Source organism: Clinocottus analis, unplaced genomic scaffold (genome assembly GCF_023055335.1).
Source record: "Clinocottus analis isolate CAN_PGR_092001 unplaced genomic scaffold, fCliAna1.0.p SCAF_17, whole genome shotgun sequence".
Classification (NCBI taxonomy): Eukaryota; Metazoa; Chordata; class Actinopteri; order Perciformes; family Cottidae; genus Clinocottus; species Clinocottus analis.
Genome location: NW_027175898.1, coordinates 14,510,601 through 14,526,812, shown reverse-complemented (window position 1 = coordinate 14,526,812; position 16,212 = coordinate 14,510,601). Strand labels below are relative to the sequence as shown.

The window sequence follows — 16,212 nt, the reverse complement described above, 5'->3', positions numbered from 1 at the left end:
GTGGACACAAAAAAAAAAAAAGAAAAGAAAGATTGGAGAGACTCCTAGCAGTGACACCCTCTGGTGAGAAATGATTACTGCAGTCACAACATGGAACAAGAGAAATAAATGAATGCTTCCAAAAATAGTTCTCACCTTGTGGATAATACTCAACCGCTTTCAGGTTGCGTCAAATTCAGCAAAAGCGCCGACGGCACATTCAGCGTTGCCGCACATCGAGTGAGGAGATGATGGTCGTGGTGCATTGTGCCGACTTTTGGGGAGGAGGTTGTTCTAATTCTGGCCAATCACAGAGACAGATCTTCCTTTCCATCCTGCTCAGTGACTCTATGCCTGTCAGGCCCATTTGTTAGAATAATTACACGGCTGTTAACAGCATCAGGGCTTAAAATAAAGTTAGTAGTGCGGCGGCGGCGGCGTTAAAGCAGCAGAGGCATTAAAATGGCTGCTGGAGTGCAGATGGAAACAACTTTAAATGATGAAGTATTTTTGATTGTATTCATATATATATACACGGCCGACTGTGTGTTGCATGACAATGAGAGGACTGTGGCTGACCCGGACAGAGACTCAGAGCTCTGGTCTGCCTCTCTGTGCTCAGAGGGAGCTGTGCTCCTCTGGTTTATTTTGAGGTGGTCTTATCACAGCTGTCGTATCTGTGCTGGCAGCTTGTCCCTCCACACACTCTTCCTTTTCCCTCTCTGGCCCTTTGGTCCTGGTAAGAACCCTGTTTGCTCGCCACCCGATGCTTCTCCCGGGGATATTTACACTTTAAAACAACTTTAATTCTGTGCTTGAAGGGATTTTCCTTCTCTTTCTCTTGAAGGTAATAACAGTTTTGTTGAGTTTGATGGCTTTGTGAGAAGGAGAAGGAGATTGAGACTAATTTGTTATCAGAAAAATAATTCATACTTGTTCAGATTCTCTAATTGTGCACCACTACTATTGTTTCTTCGGGCGGGGAAGAAACCAATACCTCGTCTTTTTAGTTTACCTCACGTTGAATTTTCATTCGGACGTCCATCTCCTTTAAAAAAAATCGAACATAGACGAGGTCGCTTATGTAACACGGATATCTTTCACAGTTGGAAATGCAGCTTTTTGTGCGTGCAACCACTGACATTGACATCAATAAGAGTGGATTGGAAAATAAATAAATAACTTGCCCATATTAAGAAGTTCCTAAAATAGCCCGTGGGGTCTGGAACAGGTGCCATGTGCTCTGCTTGTGAAAGCAGTGTGAAGGCTGCACTAATTTTATGCACGTAAACAGGCTCCGGCTGCGAGCCTGCGAGACAGCACAATCACCGTGGAACAATAATAAGCTTCGCTTCAGCTTTAATTATAAAAAAGGAAACCATTTTCTTACATTGGCCTGTTTTAGGAGAAAAGCATGAGATGCTGTCAAGACCAAGAACATACTAAATGTCTCTAACGGCTGCAAATGTTTACGAAATGGCCTCTAATGTTGATCTCTTTTAGCACATGATATACAGCTGGTTCATTTGCCTTTGCTGAGAGTCAACATGTTGGTATCTACTGAGGCATATGGTGGTTTATTATGGATTTTATTATTGAAGAATATGAATAATCTGAAGATAATTTTTCCGGCTAATGGTTTGGTCCAAGAAAAATTGACATGCAACAAGATGTCTTCAAATTCCTTGCCAATAGTCAAAAACCCAAAGATATGCAGTTAACTGGGATACTGTTTATCATGACAAATAAACAGTAAATCCTCAAATTTCAGAAGCTGGAACGAGCAAATGTTTCTTGAAAGAAAATTAAAGCGGTATTCAAAACAGTTGCTGGTTAATTTTCTGTATTTAGATGCTTCGATTATCAGCCAAATCGTCCTGTACATCAGTCGATATATCGGGTTGGATTTTCAAGTCTTCTTCACGGTTACAGAAGGAAAGGCACACGTGTATATAATAAAAAATAACGACTCTGTTTCAGGGTCCTGGTATTGTGCATACCGGGACACTTAGGGACACACACCTGTGTCAAAATGTCTGCTGTAAAAAAAAGGCCAACATCTTTTGCATGATGAAAAGTGCAAATCCGTCTTTCAGTGAAACAGAAGTTCATTCAGTTTAAGCATCAAATCGAGGCTCCAAAACAGTAACCGAGATTGACGCCAGAAACCCCATCGTTTCCCGCTCAGTACCGCTCAGAGCAATGGAGGCTTGTCCTGCACCCACGGGTCCCGAGGCGTCGCCAGCCGAGGGTCTGCACATTGACCTGACAGAGGACCTGGCCCAGCAGCTGGAGGACATCATTAGCACCTACCAGGCGGACGAGATTCCCGCTGAGCCAGAGGACGCCGAGGAGGTCACGGCCGTCAAAGAGCCGCACAGCCGCAAGGACCAGAAACTGGAGAAGAAGATGCTCAAAAACCTAGGTGGTGTTTTTTATATATATATATACATATCTACAAAATGTTTTATTGATTTTAGCCAAGGTGGGTGATTTCATTCAGCTGGGTCAGCACTGAAACTGATAGGTCTGTAAGTAGAGCTGTAATGTGTGTGAGAGCATCCCTCTGCAACAGACAAGCAGGTGAAATAGTATTTCCACATGCGTTTTACAGTCGCCGACAGACTTAATATTTTCTCAATACAGGGGCGGTCAAAATGATTGAAGCTCAAACTTGACTCGTGACTCTCTGTGGCTGCTCAGGGAAGGAAGCCATGCTGCTGATGCAAAGTCTGAACAAACTCAACACTCCAGAGCAGAAACTGGAAGCCATCATCAAGAAGCACGCCGAGCTGGTGAGTGGACGGATGAGTGAGAATGAAACAAAGAAGAGCGGCTCCCATGCGGTGGGTGGTTTTTATATCTTCTGTGTCATTGTTTCTCCAGCTGGAGGAGCACCGGAGTGACCAGAAGCAGCTGAAAGTTCTGCAGAAGAAGCTGCTGCAGGCGATGAAGGAGAAGGACCAGCTGCAGAGCGAGCACAGCCGGGCCGTGCTGGCTCGCAGTAAGCTGGAGGGGCTCTGCCGGGAGCTGCAGAGGCACAACAAGACCCTGAAGGTAGACTCGTAGCTCCCCGTCGGCTCCGCTCCTCGTGCTCGGTGGGGTAATATTTAAGAGCGACGAAAAACGCCAAATCTCCCAGGAGGTTTGCAAGTTGGATGATTTACGGTGCCGGCTGGTGCGGCCATGTGTCGTGCTCTGCGGGAGGTGACATCAGCTGGCACCGGAGATCAACAATTATGTCACAGCTCAGGGTTTGACCTCTCAAACTGTCACAAGTCATGTTGTGCAGCCAAGTGGTGTTCAAAGCAGACAATCTCACGGCTTTGTCTCGTGGAGATCCTCCTAATTTACAAAGACATTTAATACATCCACAGTATATTTATACTCCATGTAAAGGAGGGTATAGTTCACTGCAAGCTGTACGCGTGATGCAAATCTCATTGAGAACATAGAGAATATTCTGTTTCTCTAGCTAAAAGGTAATATTTAAGAGGTTAAAAAGAAGTGACCATCTTAATCCAGTCATTTTAATGTTGAAGGTGTGACGTAATAAAATAATATAACAGAGGGAAGTGTTTTATGAACGTAAGTGTGTTTTATACTGACTTATATAGCTACTATAACAATAATTAATCCTTTAGTTAACATCGATAATCAATTATACCATTTAAACATGACCTGGTTACAGCTTTCCTGCTGTTTTTCTTTGTCTCACGTGACAGTAAACTTTAAAATATCTTTAGGTTTTTGACTTAGACTGAAAAAAATAAGTAACTTGAAGACATCGAGAAGTTGTAAAAAGCTTTTTCACTTAAAAATGAATCGAGAAAATAATCTGCAGATTAATAATTAAAATAATTAGTTGCAGCTCTATTTTTCAGGCTGTTCAAACAGTACAACCACGGTGATTTTTACAGATGTCACTGTTGCGTTGATTCATGGGAATTGTGTAGAATCAGAGGACAAGCTGAAAACACGTGGCTACACATCCCACGTTGTTCTGAGCGTAACCATCCATCTCTGAAACGCAGGAAGAGACGCTGCAGCGGTGCAGGGAGGACGACCTGAAGAGGAAAGAGATCACCACGCATTTCCAGGGGACGCTGAGTGAGATTCAGGCCCAAATCGAGGAACACAGCAGCCGCAACACCAAGCTGTGCCAGGAAAACAGCGGGCTGGCCGAGAAACTGAAGGGCCTCATTACCCAATACGACCAGCGAGAGGCGGTACGGACCCCCCGACACATGCCGAGCACGCGAGGGTTCAAAATGCAATTCTACCTGACGCGACCTGAAGCGTGCTTAAAGCCTCACGCGTCTTGGCCTCCTGTGTCAGTTTCAAACACATGAATTATTTGCACGCCTACATTTATGAGTTCCAGCGCTTTGGGTTTTTTTTTTATGTCGCCTCCCGCTGAGCAAGAAAAATAAAACCAGCTCTCTCTCTCTAATAAATTGTCTTTCAGAACCTGGAAAAGGTCTTCAAACACAGAGACTTGAAGGAAAAGCTGCTGGACACTAAACTCGCGCAGGCTAACATGATACTGAAGGAGATGGAGGAGAAGCACAAGCTGGAGAGAGAGCTTGTACGTTAAGAGTATTTCCTCAGAACATGTACCGTAAAAGTCGGGTTACAAGCCCTCTTACCTTCAGTAGGTGTCCTTGCTGTAGCAAGCTAGCGCTGCTGCTGCTAGCTTGCCGCTGCTGCTAGCTCACCGCTAGCTGCTGCGACTGCTACTGCCCACAACCCCGCTCCCGAGTCGGGCTTAGAGCCAGGGCTGGTCCCGCTACCTTCGGTGGTTGTCGGGAGCTAGCAGGGAGCTAGCAAAGAGCTTGCAGCAGTGCTAGGGGAGAGCTAGCAGCAGCGCTAGCTGGCAACAGCGGGGAGCTAGCGGGGACATCTACCGAAGGTAGTAGCGGCTTGTAACCCGACTTTTACACGATGCACATTTAATTCTCTACTCATTATCATCCACTATTTCCATTTTTCCACAGCTGCTAAAACAGGCGACGGCGTATAAATCGAAGGTGAAGGTCATGAAGGAGCAAGAGAACGACATGAAGATCCAGGTACACGAGCAGGGCAGCGGGAGACACGTCGACACATTTATTTTTTTTTCCGACCTCTGCGGAGGAACGCGTCATGTTTTTTTTTTCTCACCGTCTCTCCTCAGCTCGAGATGTACTCCACCAAGTTTGATGAATTCCAAGGCACGGTATCAAAGAGTAACAGCGTCTACAGCGACTTCAAACAGGACATGGAGAAAGTGAGACGAGCGGTTTTCACGGAGCGTTTGAAGTCGGCTTTGTGATATCGGTTATGTTATTTAGTTTATCTGGGATTTTAAAAACATGGGGGGGAAAAAACAGATATGACAGAAGAATTCCCATGAGATTCACGCTAAGACTAAATCTGACAAACTGTATGATCCTATTCTATTGTGGCAGCTATTTTTAAAAGCGGTTTTGATTGTGTACTGTCTAACGCGATTTTTTTTTTTTAAATGTGGGGTGTAGATGACCAAGAAAATGAAAAAGCTGGATAAAGAGTGTCAGTCATGGAAGAGTCGCTTTGACGGCTGCAACAAGAGTCTCCTTGACGTGGTGTCAGATGTAAGCCACATGTTTTGTCATTCATAGCTGATTGGGTTGATGGTATCTTTTTTTCCAAATACTCTTCATCCATTTGAATCCTTTCCAGAAAGCAATCAAGGAGAAGGAGTTTGAGCTCGTCGTCAGCAAGAACCAGAAGCTTGAAAATCTGTGCCGGGCTTTGCAAGAGGAGAGGAAGGGTCTCTACGAGAAGGTGCAGGGAGCTGGAAGTCAACCACACGTCAACGGCGCAGGGCCGACGGAGAAGCTGGAGACCCCCGAAGTCCCGAAAGACGCAGACCCCGTCAAGGAAACGGCGGCACCGGCCGTCGCCGCCCCCGCCGAGACGCCGGCACCCAAAACTCCACTGACCAAGGAGCTGGCTCACCTGAAGGCCGAGCAGAGCCGCCTGAAGGAGATCGCCGGCTCTTTCACGATCTCTCACGTCGTGCCCACAGAAACAGTCGTCAGCCGATCGCAGGGACCCTCCGAGGGCGTCCAGGAGCCGGAGAACCACATAGAGGAGACCAACGGCGAACACCTCCAGGAGGTCGGAGAGGACGGAAGCCAAAAACAGAGGGATTTGGAAATGGAGTCAGTTGATTAATGCTGCAGCGAAACGCGGTGAAGAAATCTGGCTCGTGTGAGATTCACAGCAATAAAAAGAAAAATGGCAACGCTGGCTTTGTGTTCAGTGTTTGATCCTGATCTCTTAAGATTTAAGAGAAGTCCAACTCCAAATAAGCAGTTTGTTTTATTCCTTTTCTAACTCACACATCAAAAGGGTTGATTTACTGCCACTGCTTAGATTGTCATCATCGATCATCAATACAAAAGATTAACAACTGCGGGAGAAAATATCTGCTTCTCTGATAAAAAGTAAAAAGGTGTGAGACCGTGCTCTTGAAGACATAACGTAATATTTGAACTGTGTGAATTTCGGCAAGAGACTTTCAATCAAAGCTTAAAAATTGGTTAAATTAAAAAAGATAATTCAGACACTAAGCCGTGTTTTATGTTAACAATTACAACGCGGAAGCATTTTGGAAATTTGTGCATCTGCGTTTGAGTTATTTTACACACAACATTTGTGAAAAAAAACCCTCTATTTTCACCATTTGTGAAGCTAAAACAAGCTCCAAGACATTAACGGGCACTCTGGCATTTCCAAAAAGTGTTTAACATCGATTCTGTGTAATAAATGTGTTATCAAATCAATAACTTTCTCAAACCTGGCAAAGCTCTTTCCAGAACCACATCAAATATCACACAAGCATTCTCGCAAGCAGCAGACGACTGTTACCGGATCCTCAGGTGTACAAACAGTGGTGCATCTTTTTTAAATGAGCTCACACAGAAAAACCTTCTGACAGTGGACTTGGACAGAAAGCAGAGGTTTGTTCCACCACCGGGCGCCGATAAGAAGCTGCATATCTTATGAAGCTATTTAAAGCAAACATGGCCGACAAGAGCAGACCGTGCCGCAGAGAAAAGCTCTCAAAGCTTGAGCAGGTATGGGCGGCGTGTTGTGCACGAGGACACGCAGACGGCGTGATCTGCGGCGGGCCACATGATTTATGGTTGTGAGGGGGCGTGAGCAGGAGGCCTGTCAATCATTCGACGTACAGAAGGAAAAGACAGTCAGACATGGACTACTTTAACATGCAGGCTCCGTCCACGAAATTCATCAGGCAGAAAATCCGCATTGAGCAAAAACAGCCTCCGCCGGGTCTGATTGAAGCTGCCGAGCGATTTGTACAGAAGGTCACGAGCCGCACGCACAACATGAACAGTCTGGAAATATCGTTTCTGTTCAAATAAATAGTCAACGGAGCTTCTCAGCAGCACAGATTCAGAGAGTTTACTCGAATTTCTTCTCGAATTTCACAGTTTGTCTGTGAAGAAGAGAAAGGACGCAGAGGACTGGAGAGAAAAAAAACATGTAAGACATATAAAGCTGATCAATTGATCATTAATTGTGATTTAATTTGTGATAATAAATCAACATTCTGTCTTGGTCAGACACAACAAGCCTTTCAAGGACATCAACTTGGGCTTGGGCCAATAACCTGTCATTTCATAGACTAAACAACTGGTGAATAGATTGAAAACAATCAGCAGATGAAGCAATAACTAAAAATAATTGCAGCCGCATAAGAGCTTCTTGTTGAAGCATGTCACTTCCAAACAAAATGTCTTGGCGCAGAGTGAGGAAACGACAAATGACCGTCACAATATACGGGTGATTAATTAGTCGGCTCTGCTCTCCAACGATCCACAGCTTGTGTTTCAGCATGTTTTACTCTGGAGAGAACGCAGACTCTCTGAAGCCACTAAAGCTGCTGTAACCTTCACCTTGTTTCGTGAAAAGAGTTCCTGATTGTGCGACAATAAACCTTCCCCGTGCACGCATTCATCAACACAACTCTCTGTAGCGATAGTAAAAGCTTTTTATTATGACTTCTCTCCACTTGTGCTGCTTCACAGAACGCCGTGCGGGACTTTCAGCAGCTGGAAGCGAGTAACATAACAAATACTTTCAAAGATATTCTCGTCTGGGCTTTTTACTTTTTACTGACCCCGGCTGATGGAGCACAGGTGCAGTGGGACGCCTTCATGCGGCGTCTGGATGATGAGTAACAGCTGAGGGCTAAAACACCGGACCGGGACCAGCAGTCACAATGTATTTAACCCGATACTCATCGATGCCAGAACAGGAGAGTAAGTCACTCAAAATGACATTATCTGGCAAAACCTGTGTGTTAATGTGGTTGATTTGGCATATTTTTGTGTTTTGCAGAACGGTTATATTAGAGAAATATCTTGGGAGAGGTAAAAAAAAAAGATCCTGTTGGTGTTAATCCGTCAGTCTACTCTGCCGAAACAGTTGAACGCTGGAGGGTCCATGTTTACTACAATAACGTTTAGACAGATACCAGCCGCACAATTTAGTCCCACAAGGTAGATTTTGCCAAATACGGCTTTACCTCCCACTCCATTTGTTCATGTGCATCATCTCCTGTACTTCTAATGTATCGAGAGCAGATAGATAAACATGAAGACGTGCACATGCTTGACGTTCATCTAGCTGTCATCATGTTACTGCTGTTTTCTTTATGATTTGCTTTTTGTTTTCTTTCTCAATTAAAACAAATAAAGGTTCACGATTGTGATAAATAACATGCATTTGAAACACTGCCTTCTGGTTTTATGTTTGGAAAATGATGTCAGGTTATGCGTTATAGGCCCGTCTGGATTTCTTATCACCTTTAGTCTCAGTATTTAAGTTAAATCTGTCATGTCTATGTTTTTATATATGGCTGCAGGAGACTGGCTGTCAGTACGACATGCTGTTGGACCACGAGAGGAAGGTCAGAGGTCAACACCATGGCAAAGATAATACAGCACACACACTTTACACTCTGCTGGCTGCTGCAGGTGTACGCTGCATTCGGCCTGCGAGCGTCCATGAAGAAAGTGTTGAGCTTCAGCAACATGCTGCATTATGCTATTAAAAACTACACGTTTCAGGTGAATAACGCTCGCAGCTTCAAGGACAAGAAAAGACATTTGAGGCGGCGCTCACCGAAAGTCGATTCTACAGTGAATTTAAGTCATTTAATCAATACAAATATATTATTAACAGGCAGCATGGGGGATGATGTATGTAAACTATGTTGAAACTAAGGCATAAAACAACATTTGAGCTCAGATATATATATATATATATATATATATATATATATATATATATATATATATATATATATATGTATATATATATGTATATATATATATATATATGTATATATATATATGTATATATATATATATATATATGTATATATATATATATATATATATGTATATATATGTATATATATATATATATATATATGTATATATATATATATATATATATATATGTATATATATATATATATATATGTATATATATATATATATATATATGTATATATATGTATATATATATATATATATATATGTATATATATATATATATATATATATATGTATATATATATATATATATATATATATGTATATATATATATATATATATATGTATATATGTATATATATATATATATATATATATATATATATGTATATATATGTATATATATATATATATATATATATATGTATATATATATATATATATATGTATATATGTATATATATATATGTATATATATATATATATATATGTGTATATATGTATATATATATATATATATATATATGTATATATGTATATGTATATATATATATATATATATATATATATATATATATATATATATATATATATATTCCTGATAAAAATGCCCGTTCACAATAAAAATGTGTAATTCATGACTTTCATTGTCCATTCATCAAATTTGGTGAATGGCCCTCAGAAGGTTCATGAAGGATTATGTGTCGTTCTTTGTTGATTTTTGTTTCCCGTGTGTCTGTTAAGCTGGGAGGCGACTTTGTTTTGTGCGAACATGGGAGGGTGCTGTTCTCTCACTGCTGCCAGAGTCCCAGAGACCTTCAGCAGAGGACATTTTATCTGCACAGTGAAGATAAGATGAATATAAAACTCATAAAACTCCACACAGGATCATCCGAGGAGAGCGTGAACAGGTGACATGTATGTGATCTGAAGGAAAAACCCTTCAACAAATCTTCACTTTGTTTTGCTAACGATGTCGAGACTTTTGGATTATTGCTTATCTTTGCAGGTATTCCTATTATTATGTCCACTGGGATATTTTCATCCCAATCCCAACAGTTCACATTGACACATTCAACATCGCAGTGCAAACTATACTGTGGGATTAGAAGAGCTTCAATTCACTTATATTTTCACCATTGAATCATTTGAAAACTATTTTCTTGATTAATTTATTAATCTGTTCCGTCTATAAAACCACAATCTCCAAGAGTTCAACGTGACGTCTATAGTTTATGTTTAATCCGACCAACAAAAAAAATCATAATAATAATAATTTTAAAAAAGGTACTAAAGGCCCTTTACATAGTACAGACAAACAAAAGAAGCAACAACAATACAAGAGAGATGACAATAGATAGAACATAATGAGTTTACAAGTCGAAGATTATACTTCTAATATACTTCACATATATATATATATATATATATATATATATATATATATATATATATATATATATATATTCTGTGTATGGGTTAATGTGCATTGATGAAGGTCAACCAGAAACAATAAACTGAGAATTTCTCAGAAAAGCAGATGACAGAAAGGTTGTCTAACCGGTCACATCATGGGAGGAGTCACTCTGTGTATTTATTATTAGATTTTGTAAGAGCAAAACTCACGTACATGTTGTGTATCTGAAAAGCTGCATTTTCGCTTAATGTTTACCTTTCTGCTATTCATTGAGTGTGTTCTGTGAACGAGGGTTCAGTGGACATTACAAAAGGTTTTGTCTGGTGGTACTCGCATGAGAAAAGGTTTATGGGTACATTTTGTTATTTCAAATGGACCCACTTTGAAAACAATCAAAACCAAAGTTATTATCCATTTGTTTCTCAAACCTTCTGATGGCGCGAGAGATAACGTCAAAGGCTCAGCAAGTCATTAGGATTCATTCACTAAAGCCTGAAGACATTTCTTGGAAATGGAGATCAAAAAAGAGAAGAAATAGGAATAAGGACAAAGTCTTTCTGAGATTAGATTAGTTCAAACCAACCTGTGTGCTGCAGTTGGAGTTCTTCATAGCTTATGTATTCATCCAGGTAATTAAAACACAGGCGATGACCCAAATGCCCACTGAAGAGAACGGAAATATGGGAAGAAGGACAAACATGAGTCCAGTAGCTCCTGGAATCGAAGGTGCAGGGTCCATAAATCACAGGCCCCGGTAGTTTTTCAGGATAAGCGTGCTCAGTTTCATGATAGATGACAAGTTAACTCAAAAAGTGAAAAAGAAAGAAGGACTTTGCTCCACTCGTCTCTTTAAAGACGTGACTCAGCACCTTATTTCAGATAATCGGCAGAGATGGCGAATGTAGACAAACTCCTCGAGCACATCGGAGACTTTGGGCCTTTTCAGAAGAAGATCGCGGCGCTCGGTTCGATTCCCTTGATACTTTTCGCCTTCGCGCTTGTCGGGGTGGTTTTCCTCGGCCACGCTCCAAACCACTGGTGCTGGAGTCCTGGATCCCAGCTCCTCCGGGAGCGATGTGGCTGGACGGATCTGGAGGTGCGAGAAGTCACCGTTCCCCAGCGAGAGCGGCCGGGATCCTTCAGCAGCTGTCGGAGGTTTGAAGTGGACTGGACCCAAAGCCAAAGCAAATGCAACGAGTCGGACTGGCCGGTGGCTCACAATGCGACCCAGCTGGTGCCTTGCGATGGCAGATGGGTGTTTGACGAAAGCCACAGCACTATTGTGTCTGAAGTGGGTCTATTTCCTTTTTACCTGTACTGACATAATGAGTGTTGGAAATATGAGGCTGCACCATTATCATGTAATGTCAAAATATGTCTGAATTAGATTAGATCTTTGACGAAATGTCTCTTTATGTTGGTTTCTTCTCAGTTCTCATTGGTCTGTGAGAAGTCCTGGCTCGCTGAGTTGAATCAAGTGTTCCTGGCGTGTGGATTTTTCGTCGGAGCTTTTGTCACTGGCTACTTGGCCGACAGGTTCGTTATCTACTTTCAATCCCTTTTGTAATTTTCGCTGACCAGCGTTTTCCTTCTCCCATTTGTTCAAGTAACACCAACACCGGTCTCTTCACAGGTTTGGCAGGAAGCCGTGTTTCATTGCGTCGATGGTCGGCCTCGGCCTCTCGGGCGTCGGGGTGATGCTGTCCCCGTGGTACCCGCTGCTGCTCGTCTTTCGATTCCTCCAAGGGTTTTGCGGAAAGGGGGCGTGGACGGCCATCTACGTGCTCGGTGAGTTTCAAACGCGGATCATTCTGGTGCGCTTTGAGAGATAAATTAAGAGGGAACATCTTTGCAGAGCGTTGCGCTCTATTGAAGAGTTTGAGCTCTAGCAGTGGTTGAATGGAGCTAAGTACCTTTAGGCGATCTTTCCATCTTATGCAACTTTATCACAGAGGAAAATATTGTACTTTTACCTTCACCGCTCTTATTTGACAATAGGGGTGGGAATCACCAGAGGTCCCACGATACTTAAGTCCCGATACTTAAGTCCCGATACGATATTATCGCAATACATTGCAATATAATGCAATTTATTACATATTTTTCAACCGCAAATTGTCCCCAAAGGAAAACTTTGTCAACAAAAAATAACTTGATGTCATTATTCTAGGACAAAACGTTTAGAATTGATTAAATAAAAGATCGAAACTCGGCTCCTGTGTATCGATACACTATCGCCACGCAAAATATCGCGATACTATGCTTTATCGATTTTTTCCTCCACCCCTATTTGACAATATTACAACTTTGCAGATTAAGATTCTTTGTACGAAATATGAATCAACTAATTAACTATAATGTCCCATAAAGTAGTATGCATCCTAAATATCAAGCATATAAAGTAGTTGAAATTGGCTCCACCTCTACCAGCTGAAACAAGTGATGAACACATTCATGTTATTCTATTCATTGATGTCAATCATATTGCCTGATTGTAATATTTTGTAACCACCGTTTGTCGTCTGTGTTGTGGCAAATATATACAAGAAACATATATTTTTTGTGTGTGACAGTGATAGAGTTCTTTGGCTCAAACGACAGAAAGTTTGTGTCCATGATGAGTCGGACTTTCTACTCCACCGGGATGGTCATCCTGCCGGGTCTGGCGTACTGCATGTCCTCGTGGAGGACTCTGCAGCTGGTCATGAGTCTTCCCTGCATCCTGTTTGCTTCATACCACTGGTAGACGTGCATTTTGCTCAAGTATATGCCAGTAGTGCTCGGCAGTATGGCCAAAAATCTGCATTATTTTTTAAGATTCTGGCAGTTCCACGGTTCACCACGGTGTTTTTTTGTTTTGTTTGCGTGACTCTGCTTTTAAACAGGTTTATGGTGGATTGTTCTACATTAAGGAATATATAGGATTATACACAACCATTTTAATATCATCATGTATATACTGAAGGCTTTTAAAGTTTTATGAATGCATGCATTCAGATTGTAAACAATTCTTGTCCCGCAAACTGCAACAAAGAATACAGAGATTAAAAATAAATATGCCAACATTTTTCTGTTCAAAACAGGATACTTGAAGATAGTTTTAAAACACCATAAACGGACCACAGGTCTGTTGTTGTAGAGAAGTGTCCGATTGTACGCCGTCATTGTTGACGTAATGTCGGGATGTGTCAGCGTAACGCCCAGCACTATATGTCAGATGTATTTAATAGGCAGGTAGCTATGATGATGATGATGATGATATCGAAAGCAACATAAGTGCGTTTGTTGTTAAAGGATTGTTCCCGAATCTCCACGTTGGCTGTTCTCTCAAAAAAGAACTGACGAGGCAATGGAAGTTGCTGCGGAAATTGCAAAATGCAACGGGAGATCTTTACCACGTAATCTTCCAGAGGTACGACAGCATGTCTCCACTGTATATCCTTGTCAATGCAAATCTGGGAGTCTGATTAATTGTTCAATACTACATTTATTTCAGATAATTCTCCCGGAGGAAAAGAAAGTGGTAAATCCTGTGTCAGTTACGGATTTGTTCAGGACACCAATTATTAGAAAAAACACACTAATCCTAATTTACGCCTGGTAAGTTGGGTTGATAAGTTACTTCCTGCTACCTGATGTTATAAAACACCACAGTAAACGTTCCTGGAGGATGTGCTGCTATTTTAACAGTGACTTCTTGCTCAATATTCCTCTCATCCAGGTTCACGAGCAGCGTTGTGTTTCAAGGCCTGGTCTTGCGGCTGGGGATCACAGGCAACGACGTCTTCTTGGATTTCTTCGTATCCGCCGTGGTGGAGCTTCCCACCGGCCTCATCTTCTACCTGCTGGTCGACCGAGTGGGTCGACGCTGCCTCATGTCCATCGCCAACTTAACCGGTGGCGTCGCCTGCCTCGTGACCCCCTTCATCTCCACAGGTAGACCCAGCTGACGGCGCAGGTGGCATCACGTGAAAAAACATACGTCGCGGATTGCGATCATTTCCGAGCGATTGTAGCTGAAACAGTTCTCGGTTGGTAAAGTGGCCGCGCCTCTACTCTACTTCGTCTATCTTCCCTGCAGATTTTGCCTGGTTGAAAAAGTCGGTCGTGATCCTCGGGAGGCTTGCTGTTGCCATCGGATTTGAGACCTTAAACTTTGCAAACACGGAGATGTATCCGACGTCGCTGAGGTGCGAATACGATGAAATTTGGCAGATTTGCTCCCAAAGAAAAATATGGAGCTTTATGGGAAGTTCTTAACTAGCAAGTTTTAGCTAGCTAACTGATAGCTAGCTAACTGCTAGCTAAAAAAGAAAAGAAATTCTGAACAAGGAAAAATATGAAGCTGTCTGGGAAGTTATTAGCTAGCAAGTTTTAGCTAGCTAACTGCTAGCTAAAAAAAGAAAAGAAATTCTGAACGTTCTTCTCGATTGTGGCTCGATTTGCGTTTTGATTTCTCACAGAAATCTGGGCGTGTCCGTGTGCTCATCGGCCAGCGACTTTGGAGCAATCATGGCGCCATTTCTGCTCTACAGACTGGCCGGCATCTGGCAGGATCTGCCTCTCTTACTTTACGGTACATTTCAGTCTTCCTAAACCTGCTACCATGTTCTTCAAATGCTCGGAAAACACTCAAACTGACCAATTTGAGAAATCCTTTTCAGTTCCATAGCAGCAAAATTGCCGTACCTTACCTTTGTTTCAGGTGTGATGTCGGTGCTGTACAGCGGATTGGTGACATGGTTGCCGGAGATGAACGGGGTCGCCCTGCCAGAGACCGTAGAGGACGTAGAGAATTTAGAAAGGTAAACGGAGTCTTTAAAAAGGCTTAACGCAAAAAAAGAAGACAACAAATATAACTTCCCATTCCTCAGACATATTTGGAGTATGACAGAAAAGAGGAAGGTAAAAAAAATCAAGCAGAAATGTGTTGCGACACAGCAGGAAGGTGGAAGGAGGGGGAAAGATAGCAGGAAAGGTGCCAGGAAAGGTGAATAAAGCTGAATCTGACAGGAATATGCTTTAAATAGATTTACAGTTAGGTGCATTAGACAGATTCATGCCTCGTCTTTAACGCGTTTCTCTTGTGTTTGTGTTTTCTGACAGACGGAAAGACAAGTCCAAACATGCAGAGGGCTTCGTTTGATGATTAAAACCTTGAAGACCCGGAACGTTACTGTATTATTTTTGTTGTACATATTTTCTAATCACTGCGCAAATCCTGTAAAAAAAAAAGACATCTGACTAACACGAAGAGATGTCCCGAGTCGATCCAAAGGATAAGTATCATGAGCAGAAAGGTATTGAGAAAGGGTTTTGCAGGTCTGACATCTACTGCTACAACACACCGTGCACATGTTTCCAAAACGTAAATGACGTGAACATACTTACAAGGACGCTCACTCTCGTGCAGGCCGCTACAGCAGCATGCTACATTTACTCCAGAAATCACGGCAGACAATTTAATGCAGTTTGATGCT

General features: G+C 42.0%; 2 protein-coding genes across 3 annotated transcripts; both read left to right on the top strand.

Moving 5' to 3' along the window:
- Positions 1 to 657: 657 nt before the first annotated feature.
- Positions 658 to 6,250, top strand: txlnbb (taxilin beta b). 2 transcript variants are annotated; one of them, XM_068580218.1, is made up of 10 exons: positions 658 to 718; positions 2,168 to 2,404; positions 2,683 to 2,774; positions 2,866 to 3,036; positions 4,014 to 4,208; positions 4,448 to 4,567; positions 4,977 to 5,051; positions 5,156 to 5,248; positions 5,499 to 5,594; positions 5,683 to 6,250. In XM_068580218.1, exons 2-10 carry the CDS (start codon positions 2,182 to 2,184, stop codon positions 6,178 to 6,180), a joined length of 1,563 nt encoding a protein of 520 aa, XP_068436319.1. In that variant the 5' UTR covers positions 658 to 718; positions 2,168 to 2,181; the 3' UTR covers positions 6,181 to 6,250. The 2 variants fall into 2 exon arrangements, with proteins under 2 accessions (XP_068436319.1, XP_068436320.1); XM_068580219.1 differs by lacking the exon at positions 658 to 718 and adding an exon at positions 741 to 826.
- A 5,374-nt stretch (positions 6,251 to 11,624) lies between these two features.
- slc22a3 (solute carrier family 22 member 3) lies at positions 11,625 to 16,178 on the top strand. Its single transcript, XM_068580882.1, has 11 exons — positions 11,625 to 12,023; positions 12,165 to 12,268; positions 12,366 to 12,520; positions 13,306 to 13,474; positions 14,027 to 14,165; positions 14,244 to 14,332; positions 14,454 to 14,668; positions 14,814 to 14,922; positions 15,196 to 15,308; positions 15,438 to 15,537; positions 15,839 to 16,178. The coding sequence occupies exons 1-11, from the start codon at positions 11,625 to 11,627 to the stop codon at positions 15,876 to 15,878; spliced, it is 1,632 nt and encodes a 543-aa protein (XP_068436983.1). The 3' UTR covers positions 15,879 to 16,178.
- The last annotated feature ends 34 nt before the right edge of the window (positions 16,179 to 16,212 follow it).

Bases quoted from the DNA above. Each gene is read 5' to 3' on its own strand.
- slc22a3 (XM_068580882.1), top strand. From the start codon at position 11,625: ATGGCGAATGTAGACAAACTCCTCGAGCACATCGGAGACTTTGGGCCT. The intron at 12,024-12,164 runs GTGGGTCTATTT...GTTTCTTCTCAG, and splicing joins ACAGCACTATTGTGTCTGAA to TTCTCATTGGTCTGTGAGAA. The intron at 14,923-15,195 runs GTGCGAATACGA...GATTTCTCACAG, and splicing joins ATGTATCCGACGTCGCTGAG to AAATCTGGGCGTGTCCGTGT.
- txlnbb (XM_068580218.1), top strand. From the start codon at position 2,182: ATGGAGGCTTGTCCTGCACCCACGGGTCCCGAGGCGTCGCCAGCCGAG. The intron at 2,405-2,682 runs GTGGTGTTTTTT...GTGGCTGCTCAG, and splicing joins GAAGATGCTCAAAAACCTAG to GGAAGGAAGCCATGCTGCTG. The intron at 4,209-4,447 runs GTACGGACCCCC...ATTGTCTTTCAG, and splicing joins AATACGACCAGCGAGAGGCG to AACCTGGAAAAGGTCTTCAA.